General features: G+C 36.7%; 1 protein-coding gene across 5 annotated transcripts in view; it reads left to right on the top strand.

The window, feature by feature from the left end:
- Positions 1–5,833: 5,833 nt before the first annotated feature.
- Positions 5,834–22,112, top strand: part of Plod (procollagen lysyl hydroxylase) — a 264,942-nt gene continuing 248,663 nt past the window's right edge. For 3 of the 5 annotated variants that reach the window (XM_089098842.1, XM_089098841.1, XM_089098839.1), the window contains exon 1: positions 5,835–6,104. In XM_089098842.1, coding sequence (XP_088954968.1) covers positions 6,008–6,104 — 97 coding nt within the window. In that variant the 5' untranslated portion in view covers positions 5,835–6,007. Of the gene's footprint in view, positions 6,105–22,112 lie in introns of all 5 variants that reach the window. The other 2 variants (XM_089098840.1, XM_089098838.1) reach the window with 1 other exon arrangement.

Here is a 22,112-nt window from a genome sequence, read left to right as displayed (position 1 = left end):
TCCTGACGACATCCTCCCGGCCCAACTGAAGACAAGCTGCTTTCCGTTGAAACCTAGGTGGTTGGCCGAAAAGGACGATCTTTGGCAGTCTGTCATCCTTCATCCCCAGAACATAAACTAGCCGTCTCAAACTTTCTCTCATTATAGCCCTAGAAAACCTCAATTTAGTCAATCAAATCATGATTTCCTAGGCAAGCATCATGTTATCATTTTATACGCCATTTAAAGTGCTATCGTGTCTGTGCAGAATCGTGCATTTTGGCAAAAATAATTCAGAAAACCGCATATATGTTAACGACAGTTGCCTCATGCTGGCGCATGGAACTTTCATGGTTACAGTGATAGCTACAACTACAACCTAGTAAAAAGTGAACCATTGCCTATAGTAGCCAAAATTTTAAAAACGCGTATTGGAGAATACTGTAAAGTGAGAAAAAATTGCTATATAACGCTGATTTAGAAATGGTAGTTATTATCTTGATTAATCTTTGCAATAATAGCTTATTGCAAAATCAAATTTATAGGAGTTTCGAAAAAAAGCCGAAAACCCTTCAAAAATGGTGCTGGATCGAAATGAAAAGCTCACCGTTGAAATCAGATTCGTTTGAAACCCTGGACAGAAGAACTACAACCCCCGTCTTAAACGATAAAGAAATCCCTTTTTTCCAGTTGAAGCAGTGATGTGTCTCCTTTTTTTCCAAGAGTGATCGTTTTTGAACCAGTGGTTATGGAGATTGGAAAGGGCTCATTTGAAAGTAGATTGCCATATACAGTGCCCTTTTTAAGTTACAAGAGATATAATTTCATATCAAGGTGGCGTTTACTGCCGTTTTTCGCCACCTAACATCAGTTCTTGCCCAAATAGGGTGAAAATGCCAGAGAAAGGAAATTCTAGGAGAGCCAATCGGTTTTCCACATTCTGAAACCCTGTTTAGACGGTTTTGAGCCCCCGCCTCGAGAAACCTCAGTAAAGTGATGTTTTCTGTCATTTTGCTTCACAAAACCTGAATTTTGCCAAGAGGGTCCAAATGTCAGGGAATGTTAATTCTAAAAGATTTTTCGATCTTTCATGGTCTAAAATGTTAAACAAGCGGTTTTAAGCCCCCTCCCCTTCCTATCTTGAAACTGCAGGAAATAGCTTTTCTTTTTACTGTAAACTGTTATCATCAATTTGAAATTAAGCCCCACCCCCTAATGGTTGAATGCCTAAATTTTGGCTGAGGGATATTTGAAAACGTATGTCTATGTGTGTTGTCCTAGATTTAGGTGAAGTAGGCTATTAAATGAACTGGCGAGCAGATTGTGGTAAATAACAGATAAAAAAAATTGCTACAATTGTTATTATTATATAGATTGTTAGGTTTGATTTTTTTTTCCACTATTGTCAGCAGGTTACCTCACAACGGCAGATACAAGTTTAATGGCTCAATTAAAAGCTACTGCCTCTAATAAATTTGTCTTCATAACTCCTTCGTAAAGTACTACAGCTTCATATGATACGTTAGGGTGCCATCTGGAGAGTGAAAAGGCTTGGAAGCATAACCAGGGTACTATTGCAATCATGTATACAAAAAGTTCTAAAGCTGCCAGCAGCAGAATTTCAAAAGCTGCCGACACTTCACCAGCACAACTTGTGTTTTCACAGCCTTTTGGAAGTGTGCACTCCAATGCTTTTCGTATTATAAAATAATGCATACTCATTGATCACTATACTATAACTATAAAAAACACCATTTGATCTTCTGAGAGAACAATGTTGATTAGCAGCCTGGCAGTCCCATGCATTATGAAGCTGTGGCATAAGTCTTGCTTTAATGTAATCCCCAAAATAAACAGAGAATTTCTGCTGCATTGTAGTGTGGCTTTTTTAAGCTACTAATCTTCCACGTTCCAGCTTTTCCTTTACCTACTTTAACTGTGTGTACACCCTGATAACTACCAGGCCTTTTAAGATTCTTTCAACTGACGAATAAACCGTTTTGAGAGAATTTGGCTATTTGTGCAAGATTTGGACAAATATTCGCTTTCAGTTGAGAAGTGGAGTAAGTAAAAACTTGTCTACCAGGAAGAAGGATAACTACGACTTAAAAGTAAATTTTCACATAGCGACATTGAAACTCAATGAGCTTTTAGTTTGAATAAGTTTCAAAAAGCAGCAGCGTGAGAGCTCACTCACAAAGCGGGATAGTGCATTACTTCTCTAAATGCGTGCTAAAATGTACTAAATGAATTCGATACTAATCTCTAGGATTACCAATATCTTTATCTTGAAGCATTAAAGATCTGAACGTATAATAGTTTTAATGAGAATATAGGACATTATGGTATTCATTAAGCAAGTGGAGCATGGGGTTTATCGGGGCCAATCCGGTCTACTACTTCACTAATGCGATGAAATTTCGGTTTTCAGCACAATCGGTTGTGCGGTAGAAATAAAACTTCTTCCGTGAACCGAATTGAACGTCCAATGAGTCCTTCAATGAATGGCTTACATGTGTCATTAATAGGTGGGCCCTGCCACTGGATAATTAACTCACTACGAAGAGTGGCTGAACTAACACTACGGCCACTAGCACGTGTATCCACAATTCTGCCCACACTCTCGACAACAGATTCGTATGTGCAAGACGTCAGTCTTGCACATACAGCAGAATAAGAGGCGAAGAAATTCGGGAATGCCATCATACAGTGCTGGCTGCTCGAAAAATAAGCAAAGCTTTTGTGTTACACAAAGAGAGGATTGCTTAGGATCTGCATTTACGTTAGAAACACAATCTAACCATGTTTTGTACTGTTCGAGAACTGCAGTTCGTGGCAAATTTTGAAAACCCTCTGAATTTCCAAGATCTACCAAGTGTCCAAGTTGATCAGATTTTCCTATCGTCAATTCAACCGAGGTGGTATCAAATATATTCCCCGTAAGGGCAGTCCATTCGTCAACTGAAATGTACCTATTTGTGGCAACGAAAAAGTGTGAATTGAGATTATTCAATAGTTTGTCTAAGAAGCTGCAAAGTGTCCGGGAAGTCTTACCGTCTTCCTTATCGCCTCTCTAGCCATTCCTGCAGAATCTTCCAACTCAGAAACCACATATTTATCAGTTACCGAATGCGTCCCTCGCGACATCAGGGGGTTTCTGGCGTAAAACTACGGGAACTCCATGGTATAAAAAAATCTGTCGATAAGGAAGACGGCACTTTCGAGAAGCAAGGAAGTAGCTGATAGTCAACTGGATCACCTGCTGACAGTTGTAACTTTATTTTGGCGAGGTCATCAATATATTTATTGAATATATTCATAATTTTCCATGGTAAGAGCTCCACCTTTTGGAGTGAAAGGGAAAGGCTAAATATAGTTTCTTAAATATCAATAATCCCTTCTAAACTAAGTAAGAAATCGGCATGTGAGATCTTATTCAAATAATCATCTTGATTGTCACTGAGTTTTGTCCCTGAAAGTTTTGAAAACCTGTGCTGAGTATGTAGCAAACCTAGTGGAGGAAAAGAACGATGGCTTCTTGAAACTGACACCTTGTGTCTCGGCAAGGGTTATCATTGCTTCAAAACTTTTTCCATAACCCATCTTTTTGTTACTGGTGGATACGAGTTCACAAAGACCTGAGACCCCTCCGTGACAAGTTTTGGGCATCTTCTTCAGCCAATTCAACACGATGCTCTGGATCCCAGTTAAATTTCTACCAGGGAGAATCACGGAGACCAATAAGCGACAAACGATTAGTGGGCACATGAAGCATGAAATATTGTCCATCCAATACACCACCTACAAGCTGCTGCTTGGTATCTTCTACAGTCAGAGAGTGAAGCTTCAAGCAGAGCGTGTGCGATGTTTAATCCTGTGTGTCAACTAACGGCTGGCAAGTCCACAACGAGAAAATAACGACGTCCAGTAAGGAAAGAAACAATACCAACAATCTGGAACGTTCGCCTAATAGGCGTCATCTTGTCGGCAATAATAGCAAATGGTGGTGGCCGTTTAGTAGTGGGTAGATTTCTAATAAGACATCTTTGCAGTTGGGAGTCAATAAGTTTGGCAAAAATGGGAGTTAGACTAGCAACAAACATGCAACTGTGGTTCATTTCACCTATAGGAAGGCGTTTCAAGCTATCAACTAGTTCTAAATGATTTTTTTTTTGGGGAGGGGCTGTCGGTTCTGTATTTTCAATAGTCATCAGAATCTAAGTCCTAAATTTGAAATGACACAAGCTCAACTAATTAAAGACATTTTGAAGCATTAGCTGATGAAAGAATGTGACTAACCTTCAGATACGGACTTATGTAATACAATTGGGAACTTGTTTGAGGAGGTGATTTAAAAAAAAACGCAAAAAGTCAATCACTATATGAAAAACGAAGGAAATAAAGGAAAACATTGTAGGAAACATGATAGTTTTGTCGGAGGGGGGGGGGCTCAAAGATCCCCTTACATGCTGGATGATGTTATTGTTTTTGTGTAATACTAATTTAAAAGCAAGCATTTTCGACCGTGACCATATTTTGTTAGGCATTGAAATCGCGCGTTCTTTTACTTCTTTTGTTTTTAAACTCGTTATCTTCTGGGCTAGCAGAAGCTGATATCTGATTATAAGAAATTAATACGGCCATTTACGATCTAAGATTTGTCATGCTTGCTTTTTCCTCAGAAATTTAGTTGATGGGCTCCAATGAACCAGTGGCGTCAATTCACGTAAATGTTAAAACAATTTTCTCGAAAATGTAGGGGGGATTTTGGTTACGTCAATTTTTTAGTGAAATTATCAAAAAAGGGTATTTTCCAATGTAAATACACAAAAAACGTATTTTATGAAGTGCGGGAGGAGTAAATTCCCCCTCCTCCCTCTATTCGCACCACTGTAAGGATTCAGGGGTTCTTAGGCCAATAAACCATGTGCCTTGGCTTAGCTAAAGGTGGCGAGGGGTACACTTGTTCCAGGTGCAGCATCTGCTGGGGAATGGGGATCCATCTAAATAATGTACATACAGTATATTTCATGATTAACTTACTTTAATAGGAGAGAGGGAGCAAAACCTTACATAGCCAGGGCGTTGAAAACCTACTTACGCCTCTGCCTACTCGGCCAATCGGTAAATTTGGCCCTCGATTACGGGCAAACTCAAAAATTTTATTTCATGTTACGCTGTAATGTTTTAGCCCCCAGTTACATCATCGAAAATGAAGTTCGTTCTTTTGGACTTGTATTATTATTACTATTTTTTTTTTTAGATATCCCGTGTCTTGGGTTGTACTTATTGAAGTTTCATTCTTTGACAAAAAAGAAAAAATAAATAATAACAAATTAAAGACGCACATTAGTAAAAACTGAAATATCATTGACGAATGACCTGCACATGTTGGGACGGGTCTTAGGGGAGGGTAAGGGGAGTAATTTCATACTAAACACTGAGAATGTGAAAAAAAATAATATAAATGGATTTTTTTTAACGGTCGTAAAATTGTGTTATTTTGTGCAATGTTATCTCTAGAAAGTCATCAGGCCCTAGCACTCCCTCCCTCTGAAAGTCCAGGAGAATTGGCGTCTGTCCAAATCATGCCTCTGTTCCATAATTGCTAAATGTTCTCATGTCTTCTGTAAATTCACATGTAAATTCTAAGCTAATGAGATCTAGGTGTGATTTGTTTTTCTAGTTAGAAATTGTCTGATTGCCAGTTGTTCCATTTTGAAGATTCCAAACGTACGTGACGTAATGACTTTTCCAGGCTCATAGACTGGAGGATTCCGGTCTACGTGATATTCATTGGCCGTGATATTCAAAGCAATCTTGTGACGTGTTTCAGTCTTAGACAATAATTTGAGGATAACGGTTTCAAAAGCGATACAAAAATATTAGTCGGGTACCAAGTTAACTGCGGCAGTTTCGGTACTTAATTCAGTGACTGAAGTCTTAACTATTTGAAGAATTTACTTATTTGTTGTTCTTGTTCTTTTTTTAGTTTTCAAATTGAGTGTTTATTGCATGGTTTCACAAAATGATGGCATTGAAGACGATAGTGTCATTGATTTCTGTGATAGCTGGATTTGTGCTAGCGGATGAAAGCGCGACTGGTGGGATGCCTGATAATTTAGGTTTGTATAGCTAGGCATAGGCCTACATTTATTTTGGTATTACTCTTTTTTTTCCACAAATATATATGCCATTTGATTCCCCTTTCGCAGCTTTTTCCATGTAGTTACTGTTACCATTGCAATTGTATCCCCACAAGGGCGTATCCAGGATTTTGTTCGGGGCGGGCTACTTTTTTTTCGGCGGGAGTTTTAGAGAAAATAAAATAAAAAAATGTACCAAGAATTTTTTACTTGCATTTTGTTATGATTTTTGAGTGGACAAACATTTCAGGGGGTGGAGTTCAAACCCTGTAACCCCCCCCCCCCCCATGGATACAACCTTTTATCCCCTTCCCTTGCCTTCTAATGTCCAGATATAGCTTTTTATTCTTCCTTTTCGGCTTGCATTACTTTTAAATTGTCTTTCATCAACATTTGGTCATAATGCCAATTTAAAAAACAAATCAGCAGACTTTTCTGTGTAGTCCAGGGATGCAAAAAAGGGGGGGGGTATTTTTACCCCTGGATTTAAAAAAATACACGGCAAAGTTGTAGTGCCTGGCCACTTCTAAGGAAACAGGTTAATCAAATGAAAGTAGTGCCATCAGATTCTTACTTTATACTCTTTCCAAATCATGTAGTTGATTTGGTGCTTGTTTAGAATCCAGGCAACACGCGAGAAAGTCTGCATCGAAATTTCAAAGATGCTATATGAAAAACAGGTTTTTGCTGCCTAGTGAGGCATTGGTCACTCTGTGACAAAGATTTAAACTTTAGTTTTTTGGGGGTAAAGGGGCAAAAAAAAGGTACCCAGGTTAGGTTACGTATGTAATATATGCTATGCCCCTCCCCCCTAACGTACAAATATATACCACAAATTTGTTTCTGAACTATTATATTTTTATCATACTTTGTTTTATTTCATTAGCATTAACCAAACTTCCTTTTTCGCGTGTTGCCCGGATTCTAAACAAGTACCGTTGATTTTCTAAAAATACCCACCTCTCTGATGGTCCCAGATAGGCGTATAGCCTAGGCCTAAAAAGTATATATTCTTCGTTGTTTTTCTTCTCGTGATGTGTCATATGTCTCCCTTGTTAGCGGGTTTCCTCCATGTCTTAACCTGTGAAAAGCACTCAACATATCAGTCATAGTCAGAACGTCTGAAAAAATTTCTACATTCTTTAGACGGTTTGCGTCACATCCTAGCTTTGCTCCGCCCTCGAATCATTGGTTAACGCCCAGTTAACAAGTTAAGGGCTGGGCACACGTAGCTGATTTCGGGAACTGATTTCCTAATCGGCGCCGGTTTTAAAGGAAATCGGCGCCGATTTGAGCTTGAAAAATTTTCTAGTTTTTGGCGCCATTTTATAAAATCAGCGCAGATTTTCATCATAATTATCCCAAAAAATAGAGATACAAATAATGAGTCAGCCAGAGGTATCTTTGATTAAAGACCCCACTACTGAGCTTAGAATCAAACTGAGACATAAGCTGAGATCAATCACGTAACTATTAATAAACAACAATTGATTCTTCGTGTCATAGTCAATGATTTTTTATTTGGAAAATTTTGCGCAAAGAATTTTTCTTTAAACAACATTTTTCTGACCGCTATCGTTTGTCCATTGATGCTGAAATCAGTTCCCGAAATCAGCTACGTGTGCCTAGCCCTTTAACCAAGAAAATGCAGAGGAAAATCTGACTACCTTTAGGCAATCAGCCCCCGCAATCAAAGCCTATTTCTGTTTAGCTTCAAGTCCAGTATTAGATGAATGAGTATTACGATCATGGTTGCAGCGGTAGCTACAATCTAGTAAGGAGTGAACCACAGCCCATATTTACCAAAAGTTAAAAAACGTGTTTTGAAAAAGACTGCCTAGTGAAAAAGATTGCCATCTGACACTGAACCAGGAATGCTGACTATTATTTGGTTTCGTCTTAAAAGTAAAAGTTTATTACAAAAAGAAATTTACAGTGATTTAAAAAAAAAGGCCTCAAACCCCCGAAAATGGCGTCAGATCAAAATGAAGAGTTATCATTGGGGTAAGCATAGTAAAAAACCTACTACAGGGGAATTACAGTCCCCCTCCTTGAACAGCAAGGAAAATCACTTTTTTGAATGGATAGCTCTGATCTGTCTCCTTTTTTTCTTTTTTTTCAACAGGCCTAGCGGCCTAAGAGAACATCATAGAGAGATGATTATTGGCTCATTCAAAAGCTATGTCTCATATCTACGTGCTTTTTATAAATTGTGCCTTCTGGAAGCGCCATACGGCACTAAAATGGCAATTTGTACCATTTCTCAAGGGGTGGTACATGTTTCAGGCTACTAGAGCATCGTAGACAGATCTTTTATAGATCATATAAAAGTTATTGCTCATTTCTACGTCCTTCATATAAATTCCACCATCAGTTGGCACTAAAAACGGCACTTTTGATGCCGTGTCTCAAGTGGAAAAGCTGGGGCTAGGGGGCTTATAATAATGCTAAGTTCTATTATAATAGAACTTATAATAGTGATGTTTAATGGCTCATTTGAAACTGATTGTTCATATATACGTGCTTTTTTTTCAGTTGGCACTAAAAACGGCACTTTTGGTGCCGTGTCTCAAGTGGAAAAGCTGGGGCTAGGGGGCTTATAATAATTCTAAGTTTTATTATAATAGAACTTATAATAGTGATGTTTAATGGCTCATTTGGAACTTATTGTTCATATATACGTGCTTTTTTCAGTTTTACCATTCATAAGTGCGATATAGCACTGAAAACAACAATGTTGGTGCCACTTCTAAAGTAGAAATGCTCTGAAGTACAAAATAGGTACTATTTTAATAGGTTTCTCCCCGAATCCTGAACTGAAGGTTTCAAAGAACCCCTCCTGTACACTCCCTTTTCCAGCCCCCTTAGTAAGCTTCATAAATCATCTGCTTGTCAGTAAGTAGCTGAAACATTAGCAGACTACCACACCATCTTAGATAGATGTTTAATGGCTCAATTAAAAGCTATTGCTTATACTAGGTATTTTGAAAATTCTACCATCTATTAGATTTCACAGGTTTCAATGTTAACTAGATCCTGGGGAGAATTTACAATGAACTCTTTGTCATGGTTGAAGTATTAGCTGTAAATTAGTAAAGAGGGAACCACGGCTTATAGTAACTAAAAGTTAAAAATGTTAAAACGGTCTTTTTAATTCTTCTTTTTTCCAGGCCTAGCGGGTTACTAGAACATCATAGAGAGATTCTTAAGAACTCTTTCAAAAGCTATTTCTCATATGTACGTCGGTTTATATAAATTCCGCCGTCTGCAACTGTTATATGGCACAAAAAAGGCACTTTATGCCGTTTCTCGAGGGTTGGGATTAGCTGGCTAACAGCACATCTTAGATAGATTTTTGATAGCTCATATAAAAAATATTGCTCAGGTCTACTTTCTTCCTATAAATTCCACCATCTGCAAGTTTCAAATGGCACTTAAAACGGTACTTTTGGTGTCTCAAATGGAAAAGCTGGGGCTAGTGTGCGACCAGAACTTTTTAGAGTGATGTTTAATGGCTCATTTATGGTTCTTCTATTGCCTTTCGCTGTATAATATTGACGCTTTTACTGCATTTCGCACGAAGAAGGTTTATCAAGAAACTATTTGGGTTTTCTTCGATATTTACTAAAAATAAAAAAAAAAAAAAAAAAAAAATTTAAAAACAAAAAAAAAAATCGGACACTAAACTATTACACTACTAGGAACTTCAGACTCAGAAGCAATTCACGTTTCCTAGATTTGGAAAAGACCTTGTTACTTCTATTTAACAGCTATTTTGTATTTTCAATATGTGTAATATTGAACTAGCGAGACTGAATGACCGGTCGCTTATATTGTTCCCCCTGCGTTTGTTTTTTAAGAGTGATTAAAGAGCAGTGTTATTTTTTACTTTTCAATGCACTGGAGGTTTATAAGATCCCCTCACACATGCTCCCCCTCTAGACCCTCTTAGTAAGTTTAATAAATCGCCAACTCATTTTAAAAGTAAAAAATTATTGCGAAAAAAAATAACTAAAACTAAAAACTTTTCAACTGAAAATCTGCCAAACGTTAAACTTGAATGATCAACAGTTATGAATTGAACCTTCAAACTTCACTCTGTGATGAAGCCTGTGTGCTAGTTCTAACGGCGGTAATTGAGGGGAAGGGACGTCCTTGTCCCCTTAGTTTTTCGATCCTGGCTAAGTTTTGAAAAACCACATTTTCTGGTCATTTAATTGGAAAAGGCACTTTCTTCATTTAAAAAAAATGGGGGAGACATCCGAAAGGGTACTTTATGGGAATGTGCTATTAAGTCAAATTTATAAAAAGCGATGAGATATAAATGTAAGCTTTTAAATGAGCCCTTTAGCAGCTCTGTTTTGTTACAGTAGCTTTCTATTTTATGCTTGTCAGTAGGTGATTTATAAAGCCCTGCCTTCATTATGGCTCTTTCAGGCGAAGTCGGCCGAGTTAAAATAGCTTTTTGCTCATTAAATACGTTCCTGAAAAAGATGTATTGTTTTGTGGAGTATGGATGATGAACTTCAGGTACTGGTGCATTATATGGTCACTTCTGAAAGCTCAAGTTTGGTTAATGCTAATGAAATAAAATAGGACGAATGTATAATAGTTTATAAACAAACTTGGGCTATATATTTGCACATTAGGGTGGGGGTGGGGGTAAAGCATAGCATATATCTAATACGTAACCTAACCTAACCTGGGTACCTCCCCCCTCCTAAACCCCAAAAAACAACAGTTTAAATATCGTAAACGCAATGAAAACCACGCTTTGCATTGCTTTTTTCTATAGCGGTCTCTTTCGTAGTTGTTCGTAGCTGTCAAGGTTGTTTGCAGTATTTTTTAGAGGTGTCTTATCTCCCCTAGATCGGTTAAAATTAGAAATTATATTAAAAATGAGTTTTCAACTGAAACTAAGGAGTGGCATTAAAACTATAAACGAATATACATTATTCCATATGAATAAAAGTTCATGGCAACGTTGTTCCTACATTAAATTTTAATAAAAAACGAACAAAAATTAATTTAAAAAAAAGTTTTTCTTAGGGAAGTAAAGAGTGAAGTTGAAACTTAAAACGGACAGAAATCATTACTTCACAGCCTATCTAATATATATATCAATAAAACTAGTACAAATCAACCAATTAATTATGTTTCCCTATGATTTTAAGATTATAAAAAACTAGTGCTTTACTGAAAACACAAAAGTCAATTGTGCAGAAGTATACCAGAACTCCTATATTATTTTGTGTTTTCAGTAAAGCGCTAGTTTTTTGTAATCCTAAAAGCATAGGGAAACATAAATAGTTGATTTATTTGTACTAGTTTTATTGATATTTTATTAGATAGGCTGTGAAGTGATAATTTTTGTCCGTTTTAAGTTTCAACTTCGCTCTTTACTTCCCTCAGAAATACTTTTTTTTTTTTTTAATTAATCACCGGTTAGAGTCAAAATGGTAATATGTTTAGCTTCAAATGGTAATAAACTATGCCATTGGAGATAACATGACCCACCCCCCCCCCCACCACAATCCCTGGGGAAAGGTCTGTAAGTTATGAATTTGGCCCGTTTTTTACGTACAGAATTTGTTATTGGGAAGTATAGAGACACTTTCTGGGGGTGGGGGGGGGTAAATTTTCTGCTATGAAGACTCCAAGGGAAGAATTTTCTCTGGAGAGGTAAATCTCCGCGGAGGGGGGGGGGTGAACTTCCTTGTGGAAATTTTAGACGTGGGCACTTTGCCAGAATTCCTATACGAAATCCAAGCTGCGGAAATTCAATGATACGGTGAAAACCTATCTAAGTTCTTAATGACTGAGAAAGTCAGCTGTACGATAGACACTACTAGCTTCGTCTATTAGAATAATCTATAAGAAAATCTAATCACAATTATTAAAAATTGTGAGTGGGTTTTCATTATTGTTTTTATAGCAAACCAGGGGCATAATTTGCAATGGAACAGGGAAGGGGGGCAACTGTCCCTCCCAGACCTTGGCTTGCCTCCTCCTCCCCCCGCTGAAATGCATTTTCTTCAAAAATCTTGTCAAAACTAAGATAAGCCTGCCTAATTCAAGTATCCACTGAAACGGGTCAGTTTTCTTTAGTATATCCTTACCTTTATGGTACTATATGGCTCATTTTCCAGTTTTCACTGTCATTTTTACTTGATTTGGGAACACCTTCCTCCTCCCCAGTATTTTGACGAAATTACGTCACTGTAGCAAACAAGAAAATATAAGATTTTGAAATTGTGTCCTCTCTAAAAGGCAGCACAGGCGTGCCACTAATTCTAGAATTGTAAATTAAATCAGTGTTTTCCAAATTTCAATACGATTCCTACATGAACTATTTGAGTAACTTCACAGGGTTATAATAATTCCACGCAAAAAAGACGTTACTTCAAATTTTTTTCTATAAATTTTGACCTTCACAACGTTTAAGATGCCTTGAATAAGAACATGGTTGTGGCTCATAAGTAAATTTGTATTCACACCATTTCTATTGTTCTTTTTTCGACATCAGATCCCCATAAGAAAAAATATATAAAAAATATTAATAATAATTTAACTAGTTTAAGCAATAATCATCAAGCAAATAAGTACAATTTCTAATTTTAATTTATAAAAGGCACACAGAGAGAATTACACATAAATCTTTTTTTTAGGCTATATATCGAAACTTCCCTTCACAAAAACTTGTGATTACTGCCCACAACCGACCATTTTTAGATTTGGACCAACAAGCCAGGTTTCATAGAACCATCACCTACTAGTTTGACGCTTATATTTCCAAGATATTGGTAATCAGAATAGTTTGTATTCCCAGTTCTCCCTCAGATCACTCTTACCTACGAGCTGACTTTAGTTTTATCATTCTTTGATTCGGGTTCTGCTCCCTTTTCTCAAAATTTAACCACAACCATCGCATTTGAATTGACAGCGCAATGTAGAGGTCTATTATTGTCAGAATCTTTGTCTGGTGTGGTTATTTATTCTTCGTCCAGAAGCTCCTTCCAGTTGTCTGGTATTTTTTCCTTTGTTACTGACTCGTGAGTAAAGTCATTGACTTTTACTTCTTCCGTCGCCGCTTCTGGTTCTGTCTCAGCAAACGAGATTGACTCTTTTCCTTTTTTAGGCCTGATTCTTGTTCCAGGCAGAGCTGTCTTTTCAGTTATTCTTTTCTGTTCAGGAAGAAGAAAAGATGTCGAATCGGTCCATGCTTCTAAAGTTGCTGCCATTCTTTGCTTTTTGTGTTTGTGCTTTGCTGTAAGAATTAATCTTTAGGGTTTACGCTCTTTTCATCCATTTGATTCTTTGGTCACTAGATCCCTTGCTCCTTCCTTGGTTCTTGATTCATCCATCTTCTCTTCTATAAAATCATTCTGAGTTTCTGCTGAACTGCTTCCTGATGAATTGGATGACCCTTTTTCGTCTTTACCGGGGCTTTCTTCTGGTTTGGTTTGAGCAGCATTGTCTTGACGCTCTTCTTTTGCTGGTGTAGTTATTTTCTCTTCGTCCAGAAGCTCCTCCCAGTTATCTAGTATTTTTTCCTTTGTTGCTGGCTCTGGAGTAAAGTCATTGACTTTTTACTTCTTCCGTCGCCTTTTCTGGTTTTGTATCAGCAAAAGGGGTTGACTCTTTTCCTTTTTTAGGCCTGACTCTTGTTCCAGGCCGAGCTGTCTTTCCAGTTATTCTTTTCTGTTCAGGAAGAAGAAAAGATGTTGAATCGGCCCATGCTTGTAAAGTTTCTACCATTCTTTGCTTTTTGTGTTTTTCCTTTGCTGTAAGAATTCATCTTTTGGGTTTATGCTCTTTTGATCCATTTGATTCCCTGGTCACTTGATCCCTTGCTCCTTCCTTGGTTCTTGATTCATCCATCTTCGCTTCTATAAAATCATTCTGAGTTTCTGCTGAACTGCTTCCTGATGAATTGGATGACCCTTTTTCGTCTTTACCGGGGCTTTCTTCTGGTTTGGTTTGAGCAGCATTGTCTTGACGCTGTTATTTTGCTGGTGTAGTTATTTTCTCTTCGTCCAGAAGCTCCTCCCAGTTATCTAGTATTTTTTCCTTTGTTGCTGGCTCTGGAGTAAAGTCATTGACTTTTACTTCTTCCGTCGCCTCTTCTGGTTTTGTATCAGCAAAAGGGGTTGACTCTTTTCCTTTTTTAGGCCTGACTCTTGTTCCAGGCCGAGCTGTCTTTCCAGTTATTCTTTTCTGTTCAGGAAGAAGAAAAGATGTTGAATCGGCCCATGCTTGTAAAGTTTCTACCATTCTTTGCTTTTTGTGTTTTTCCTTTGCTGTAAGAATTCATCTTTTGGGTTTATGCTCTTTTGATCCATTTGATTCCCTGGTCACTTGATCCCTTGCTCCTTCCTTGGTTCTTGATTCATCCATCTTCGCTTCTATAAAATCATTCTGAGTTTCTGCTGAACTGCTTCCTGATGAATTGGATGACCCTTTTTCGTCTTTACCGGGGCTTTCTTCTGGTTTGGTTTGAGCAGCATTGTCTTGACGCTGTTCTTTTGCTGGTGTAGTTATTTTCTCTTCGTCCAGAAGCTCCTCCCAGTTATCTAGTATTTTTTCCTTTGTTGCTGGCTCTGGAGTAAAGTCATGGACTTTTTACTTCTTCCGTCGCCTCTTCTGGTTTTGTCTCAGCAAAAGAGATTGACTCTTTTTCTTTTTTAGACCTGATAACAGCACCATTTGACACTAGAAACTGACAAATATCTAGTGGGCCTTGTCTGGCAGCATACTGTAAAGGCATGAAACTTTTGAATCTAAAACATTTACAGTTGCCCTGTTTGAAACTAGTAGCTGATAACTATCTAGTCTAGTTCCTTCAGTGGCATAATGTAAAGTTGTTTTCTGGAAATTATCCTTCAAATTAGGGTGTGCTACATTTTTAAGATGAGATTCTACCGAGTCTATTTGATTCGTAAATACATGCGTAAATTGAATAACATATTTTCATTCGCACCAGTTTGATTTAGGCCTACTTTGTTTTGACCCAGGGGCTCAACTTTATTATGGCTTAAACCTGAACCTTCTTCTTTATCTTTATCTTGTTGCATCTTTTCCATTTCTTTTTCCAAGTAGTCTATGTGTGAACTCAATTTGGTTAATAGAAAATAAAAGCTGGATAAAATTCCGTCTATATCACGTGTTCCAATTTGGCTTTAGCATCTTTTCAGTTTTTCCGCAAGTGAGTTTGTCTGTCGTATAAAATCCATTAATTGCTTCCGCAATCTAAATCCTTTCTTCACTTCTGGGGATCTATAAAATGTGGATAGAATTTTGGCAACTGCGGTAATCTCTTCGTCTAGTTTTTCAAACGGATCAATCTGTTTACTTCTAGTCATCTTTTCAATTGCGGCTTTTTCGTCCATCTGACCTGAATTGTCATTTTCCCTGTCAGTTTTTTTTAACAATAGGTCCCAGTTTAGAAGTTCCAGTAGATTTACAGATAATTACCTTCTTCACTACTGCTCTCTTCTCTCCTACAGGACACCATACATCGTTTTCCTTCTCAAAAGCTAAGATTTTGCTAAGAAAGTTACACATGCTTTGCAGTAACTTGATATTGATTAACTAATAAGAAAATTATAGGCAGCTTATGTGCTATAGGTACAGCACAGTATGCTGTGCTGTACCCGGGCACTTCGTATCAAAGGATTTGTCGTAGTAACTTCCAAAAGGGCTCATTCGATTGGAAATTAGAGTGGCTAGTGCCCTTTTTAATAGTCGAAAGTGATTTAAGGGCAACTAGCCCCCCCCCCACAGCCATCATTCCCCCAAACACATCCAATCAAAATTTTGAGACAGCCATTTTGTTCAGCGTAGTTGATTTTCAGATAGAAAATATGTTTTGAGGAGGACACTCCCCCACAACCCTCAGGGCAAGGATTGTAAGTTATGCCCTGGGGACATATAAGGTTTTTACAGAAGGCGTTGTCGTAGAAACTTCAAAACAGGCTCATTCGATTGAAAATTCAAATGGCTAGTACCCTTTTTAATAGTTGAAAGTGATTGGAGGGCAAATAGCCCCCCCCCACGCCCATCATTCCCCAAAACGCATCCAACAAAAATTTTAAAATAACCATTTTGTTCAGCGTAGTTTTTTTCCAAATAGAAAATATGTTTTTGAGGAGGACACTCCCTCACAACCCTCGTGCCAAGGGTTTTAAGTTATGGCCTGGGGGCATATAAGGTTTTTATAGAAGGCGTTGTCGTAGAAACCTCAAAACAGGCTTATTCGATTGGAAATTCAAAGGGCTAGCACCCTTTTTAATAGTCAAAAGTGATCGGAGGCCAACTAGCTCTCCCCCCCCCCACGCCCATCATTCCCCCAACCACATCCAATCAAAATTTTAAGACAGGAATTTTGTTCAGCGTAGTTGTTTTCCAGATATAAAATATGTTTTTGAGGAGGAAACTCCCTCACAACCCTCAGGGCAAGGGTTTTAAGTTATGGCCTGGGGGCATATAAGGTTTTTATAGAAGGCGTTGTCGTAGAAACTTCAAAACAGGCTCATTCGATTGGAAATTCAAAGGGCTGGTACCCTTTTTAATAGCGAAAGTGACTGAAGGACAACTAGCCCCCCCCCCACGCCCATCATTCCCCCAAACACATCTAATCAAAATTTTAAGATAGCCATTTTGTTCAGTGTAGTTGTTTTCCAGATATAAAATATGTTTTTGAGGAGGACACTACCTCACAACCCTCAGGGCAAGGGTTTTAAGTTATGCCCTGGGGCCATATAAGTTTTTTATAGAAGGCGTTGTTGTAGAAACTTCAAAACAGGCTCATTCGATTGGAAATTCAAAGGGCTAGTACCCTTTTTAATAGTCGAAAGTGATAGGAGGGGAACTAGCCCCCCTACGCCCATCATTCCCCCAAACACATCCAATCAGAATTTTGAGATATCCATTTTGTTCAACGTAGTTTTGAGTTTTGGAAATTAGGTCTTTGAGGATGACAACCTCCTCACAGCCCTCAGGACAAGGGTTGTAAGTTCTGCCCTGGGCGCATTTAAAGTTTTTATAGAACGTGTTATCTTAGAAACTTCAAAAAGGGCTCATTTGATCAGTAATTGAAATGGCTTGTGCCCTTTATAATAGTCGAAAGTAATTGGAAGGCAACTAACACCCCTTCCACGCCCACCATTTCCCCAAACACATCCAATCAAAATTTTGAGATAGCCATTTTGTTCCACGCAGTTAACGTTCATGAAATTATACCTTGGAGCAGGACACTCCCCCCCCCACAGTCTTCAGAGCAAGGGTTATAATTTATGCCCTGGGGGCATATAAGTTTTTATTGAAATCTGTCGTAGAACCTTGAAAAAGGGCTCATTCAATTGGAAATTCAAAGGTTTAGTGCCCTTTTTAATTGTCGAAAGTTATTTAAGGGCAACTAGCCCCCTCTTTCGCCCACCTTTTCCCTACACACATCCAATCAAAATTTTTAAATAGCCATTTTATTCAGTGATTTGGATTTCCAGATAGAAATTATGTTTTTGAGGAGGATACTCCCCTACAGACCTCAGGGAAAGGATTGTAAGTTATGACCTGGGGGCATATAAGGCTTTTACTGAACGCGTCGTCGTAAAAACTTCAAAAATGACTCATTTGATTGGAAATTGAAATGGCTAGTGCCCTTTTTAATAGTTGAAAGTGATTGGAGGGCAACAAAAACCCCTTCCACGCTCACCATTTCCCCAAACATATCTGATTAAAATTTCTTGATAGCCATTTTGTTCCATGAAGTTCAAAGTTGAGGAAATTATATCTTAGAGCAGGACACTCTCCCCAGAGTCTTCAGGGCAAGGGTTATAAGTTATGTCCTTGGGGCATATAAGGTTTTTATTGAAATGGGCAACTACCCCCCCCCTCTCACGCCTACCATTCCCCAAACACATGCAATCAAAATTTTGAGATATCCATTTTGTTCAACGTAGTCGAATGTTCTGGAAATTAGGTCTTTTAGGATAAAAACCCCATCAGAGCTTTCAGTGCAAGGGTTGTAATTTGTGCCCTGGGGGCATATAAGGTTTATATAGAAATTTGTTGTAGAAATTTCAAAAGGGGGTCATTTGATTGGAAATTAAAATGGCCCTTTTTAATAGTCGAAAGTGAGTGGAGAGTAATTAACCCCTCTCTCACGCCCTCCATTTCCCCAAGCACATTCATTCAAAGCTTAGAGTTAGCCATTTTGTTCAACGTACTTGAAAGTTCTGGAAATTATGTATTTAAGGATGACAAACCCCCGAGAGTCCTTAAGGCAAAGGTTGTAAGTTATGCCCAGGGGGCATATAAGTTTTTTAATGATAGAGTTGTTGTAAAAACTTCAAAAGGGGCTCATTCAATTGGAAATTGAGAGGGATAGTGCCCTTTTTAATAGTTGAAAGTGATTGGACGGTAACTAACCCCTTTCTCACGCCATTCCCCCAAACACATCCAATCAAAAATTTTCAGATAGTCATTTTGTTCAACGTAGTAGAAAGTTCTGAAAATTAGGTATTTGAGGACAACAACCCCCCTACCCAGCTCTCAGGGAGAGTATCCCCTGGGGGCATATAAGGTTTTTATTGAAAACGTTGTCGTGAAAACTTTAAAAGGGCTCATTTGATTGGAAAATGAAAGGGCTAGTGCCTTTTTTAATAGTTGAAAGCTATTGGAGAAAGACTAACGCCCCTCCCACGCCCACCATTTTCCCAGATACATTCAATCGAAATTTTTAAATTGCCATTTTATTTAACGCTGTTGAAATTTCTGGAAATTAGGTCTTAGAGGATGATAACCACCCTCACGGCCTGAAGGGTAAGAGTTGTAATTTATGCCCTGGGGCCATTGAAGGTGTTTATAGGAAGTATTGTTGTAGAAACTCGAAAAAGGCTCATTCGATTGGGATTCGAAAGGCCTAGTGCATTTTTAATAGTCGAAAGTAATTGGAAGGCTTGATATTTTTATAGTAAAGATCGATGTGGATATAATGTATTAATTTTTTGTAGTTGTTGTTGTTTAGACCAGGGCACTTTGTTCCAAAGGAGTTGTCGTAGGAACTTCGAAAAGGGCTCATTCGATTGAAAATAGAAAGGGCTGATGCCCTTTTTAATAAAAGTGATTAAAGTGAAAAGTGATAAAAGTGAAAAGAAAGTGATTGGAGGGAAACTAATCCCCCTACCTTGCCCACCCTCCCATTTGAAATTATGTTTAAAAACTAAATTTTGCCATAATATTAAATCAAAATGCAGTGTGTTAATGCTAATTCCCAGTAGGGCATCTCAGCAGTATCCCAAGAACGACTGAGGGTATTATGTTCAAACTTTTGGGGCTGCTTCTGCTCTTAAAATTTAACCAAATCATAATAGTGTAAGTGTATCCAAGCTATTAAAGAAAGTAAACAGATTTGTTTTGCGAATTGTATCAAGTTTTACATTTCAGGTGAACTAGAGGAGGTATGAAACTAAATTAAACACTATTATTTGTGTCCAGATTTTTAAGAGGGTGTATGTTGTTAAAAATTGCTGTGAAATTTTCTCCAGCAAACAAATAGCTGACCAAACTATAAAGTATTAAAAAAACTACAGGACTTAACGTATTATTTTATTTTTCCCTGAAAAGACAATGTCAATATAAAACGAAGACAAATTAATTAAAAAACAACTGTTCCTACGAAACAAGTATTTCAAAGAAAAGTTAAGAAGTCCATTAAAAAAAAAATGAGCAAAAATAAAATCAAATAATCTACCAAGCGTGAAATTACCACAAATCGGCATCGATAAATAAATGACCAAAACGAGCAGAAATTACAATAAATAACCGAGTCAAACTCAAAACGAGCAGAAATTAACATAAGTTGGGCTCAAAACCCCTATGCCTTCCCAATGCCAGAACATAATTTGCACATTACTGAAAACAACACAAATGAATGTGCATTTTCAGTTTAATATACATTTACTGATATTTAATAATTATATTTGATTTATTAAAGTTATAAAAGTAAAAACATTTATATTTTTACTCCCCCCCCCGTTCACTATATTCATTTATATTATTTAATTGTGTTCATGGCCGTATATTTGGCTTTAAAATACACTTATTTGTCTATCTATCTAATATGCAGAATAATTGTACCAAACACATTTTGCATGCAGACCCGTTATGCTTACCCCCCCCCCAATGTGCAAATCTATAGTGCAAATTTATTTCTAAAGTAAAGAAGAAACTAACGAAAAACCGATGTGTTCTCGAATTTTACGCTGCGTAAACTTGAGTGAGTGACGCATACTACACAAGTAACTAAACCTCTAAGCTAAGACTCTTAACTAAAACTCTGAATTAAAACTAAACTAAACTATAAATCTTACTAAAATTCTAAGCTAAGACTCGAAACTAAAACTCCAATCTCTAAACTAAAACTCTTAACTAAAACTATAACTCTAACTAAAACTCTAAGCTAAGACTCTAAACTAAAACTCTTAACTAAAATTCATAGATAAAACTAAACTAAACTATAACTCTAACTAAAAATCTAAACTATAAACTAAAACTATTATCTAAAAATAAACAACAACTCTAAACTAAAATTTTTAACTAAAACTAAACTAAACTATAACTATAACTAAAACTCTATGCTAAGACTCTAAACTAAAACTCTGAATTAAAACTAAACTAAACTCTAACTAAAATTCTAAACTAAAACTCTAAACTAAAACTCTGAATTAAAACTAAACTATAACTCTAACTAAAATTCTAAGCTAATACTCGAAACTAAAACTCCAATATCTAAACTAAAACTCTTAACTAAAACTAAACTAAAACTATAACTCTAACTAAAACTCTAAAATAAAACTATAAACTCTAAACTAAAACTCTTAACTAAGACTAAAGTAGAGATCTAAACTAAAGTTCCTAACTAAAACTAAACTAAACTATAACTCTAACTAAAACTCTAAGCTAAGACTCTAAACTATAATTCTAGATTCTCAACTAAAACTAAACTAAACTATAACTTTAACTAAAACTCTAAGCTAAGACTCTAAACTAAAACTCTTAATTAAAAGTAAACTATAACTCTAACTAAAACTCTAAGCTAAAACTCTAAGCTAAGACTCTATGCTAAGACTATAGGCTAAAACTCTAAACTCTACACTCTTAACTAATACTAAACTACAACTCTAAACTAAGCTAAATCTAAACTAAACTATAACTCTAACTAAAACCCTAAGCTAAGACTCTAAACTAAAACTCTAAACTCTAAACTAAAACTCTTAACTAAAACTAAACTACAACTCTAAACTAAAACTCTTAACTGAAACTAAACTAAACTATAACTCTAATTAAAACTCTAAGCTATGACTCTAAGCTTACACTCTAAACTAAAACTATTAACTAAAACTAACTATAACTCTAAACTAAAACTCTTGACTAAAACTAAACTAAATTATAGCTCTAACTGAAACTCTAAGCTAAGACTCTAAACTAAAACTAAACTACAAATCTTAACTGAAGCTCTAATATAAGAATATAAGCTAAAACTCTAAACTAAAACTATTAACTAAATATAAACTGCAACTCTCGGATGAGACTCTAAGCTAAAACTCTAAACTAAAACTCTTAGCTAAAACTAAACTACAACTCTAAGATAAGACTCTAAGCTAAAACTCTAAACTAAAACTCTTAACTACAACTCTTAACTGAAACTAAACTAAACTGTAAGTATAACTAAAAACTCTTAAGCTAAGACTCTAGGCTAAAATTCTAAACTAAAACTCTTAAGTAAAACGAAACTAAAACTATAACTCTAATTAAAACTCTTAACTAAAACTAAACTACAACTTTAAACTGAACTACAACTAAACTAAAACTCTTAACTAAAACTAAACTAAACTATACCTCTAACTAAAACTCTAAGCTAATACTCTAAACTAAAACTCTAAACTCTATACTAAAACTCTTATCTAAAACTAAATAAGAACTCTA

Source organism: Artemia sp. Qi Xiang Cuo, chromosome 13 (genome assembly GCF_049724085.1).
Source record: "Artemia sp. Qi Xiang Cuo chromosome 13, ASM4972408v1, whole genome shotgun sequence".
In the NCBI taxonomy this organism is placed as follows: Eukaryota; Metazoa; Arthropoda; class Branchiopoda; order Anostraca; family Artemiidae; genus Artemia; species Artemia sp. Qi Xiang Cuo.
This window is presented reverse-complemented; position numbering and strand designations above follow the sequence as displayed.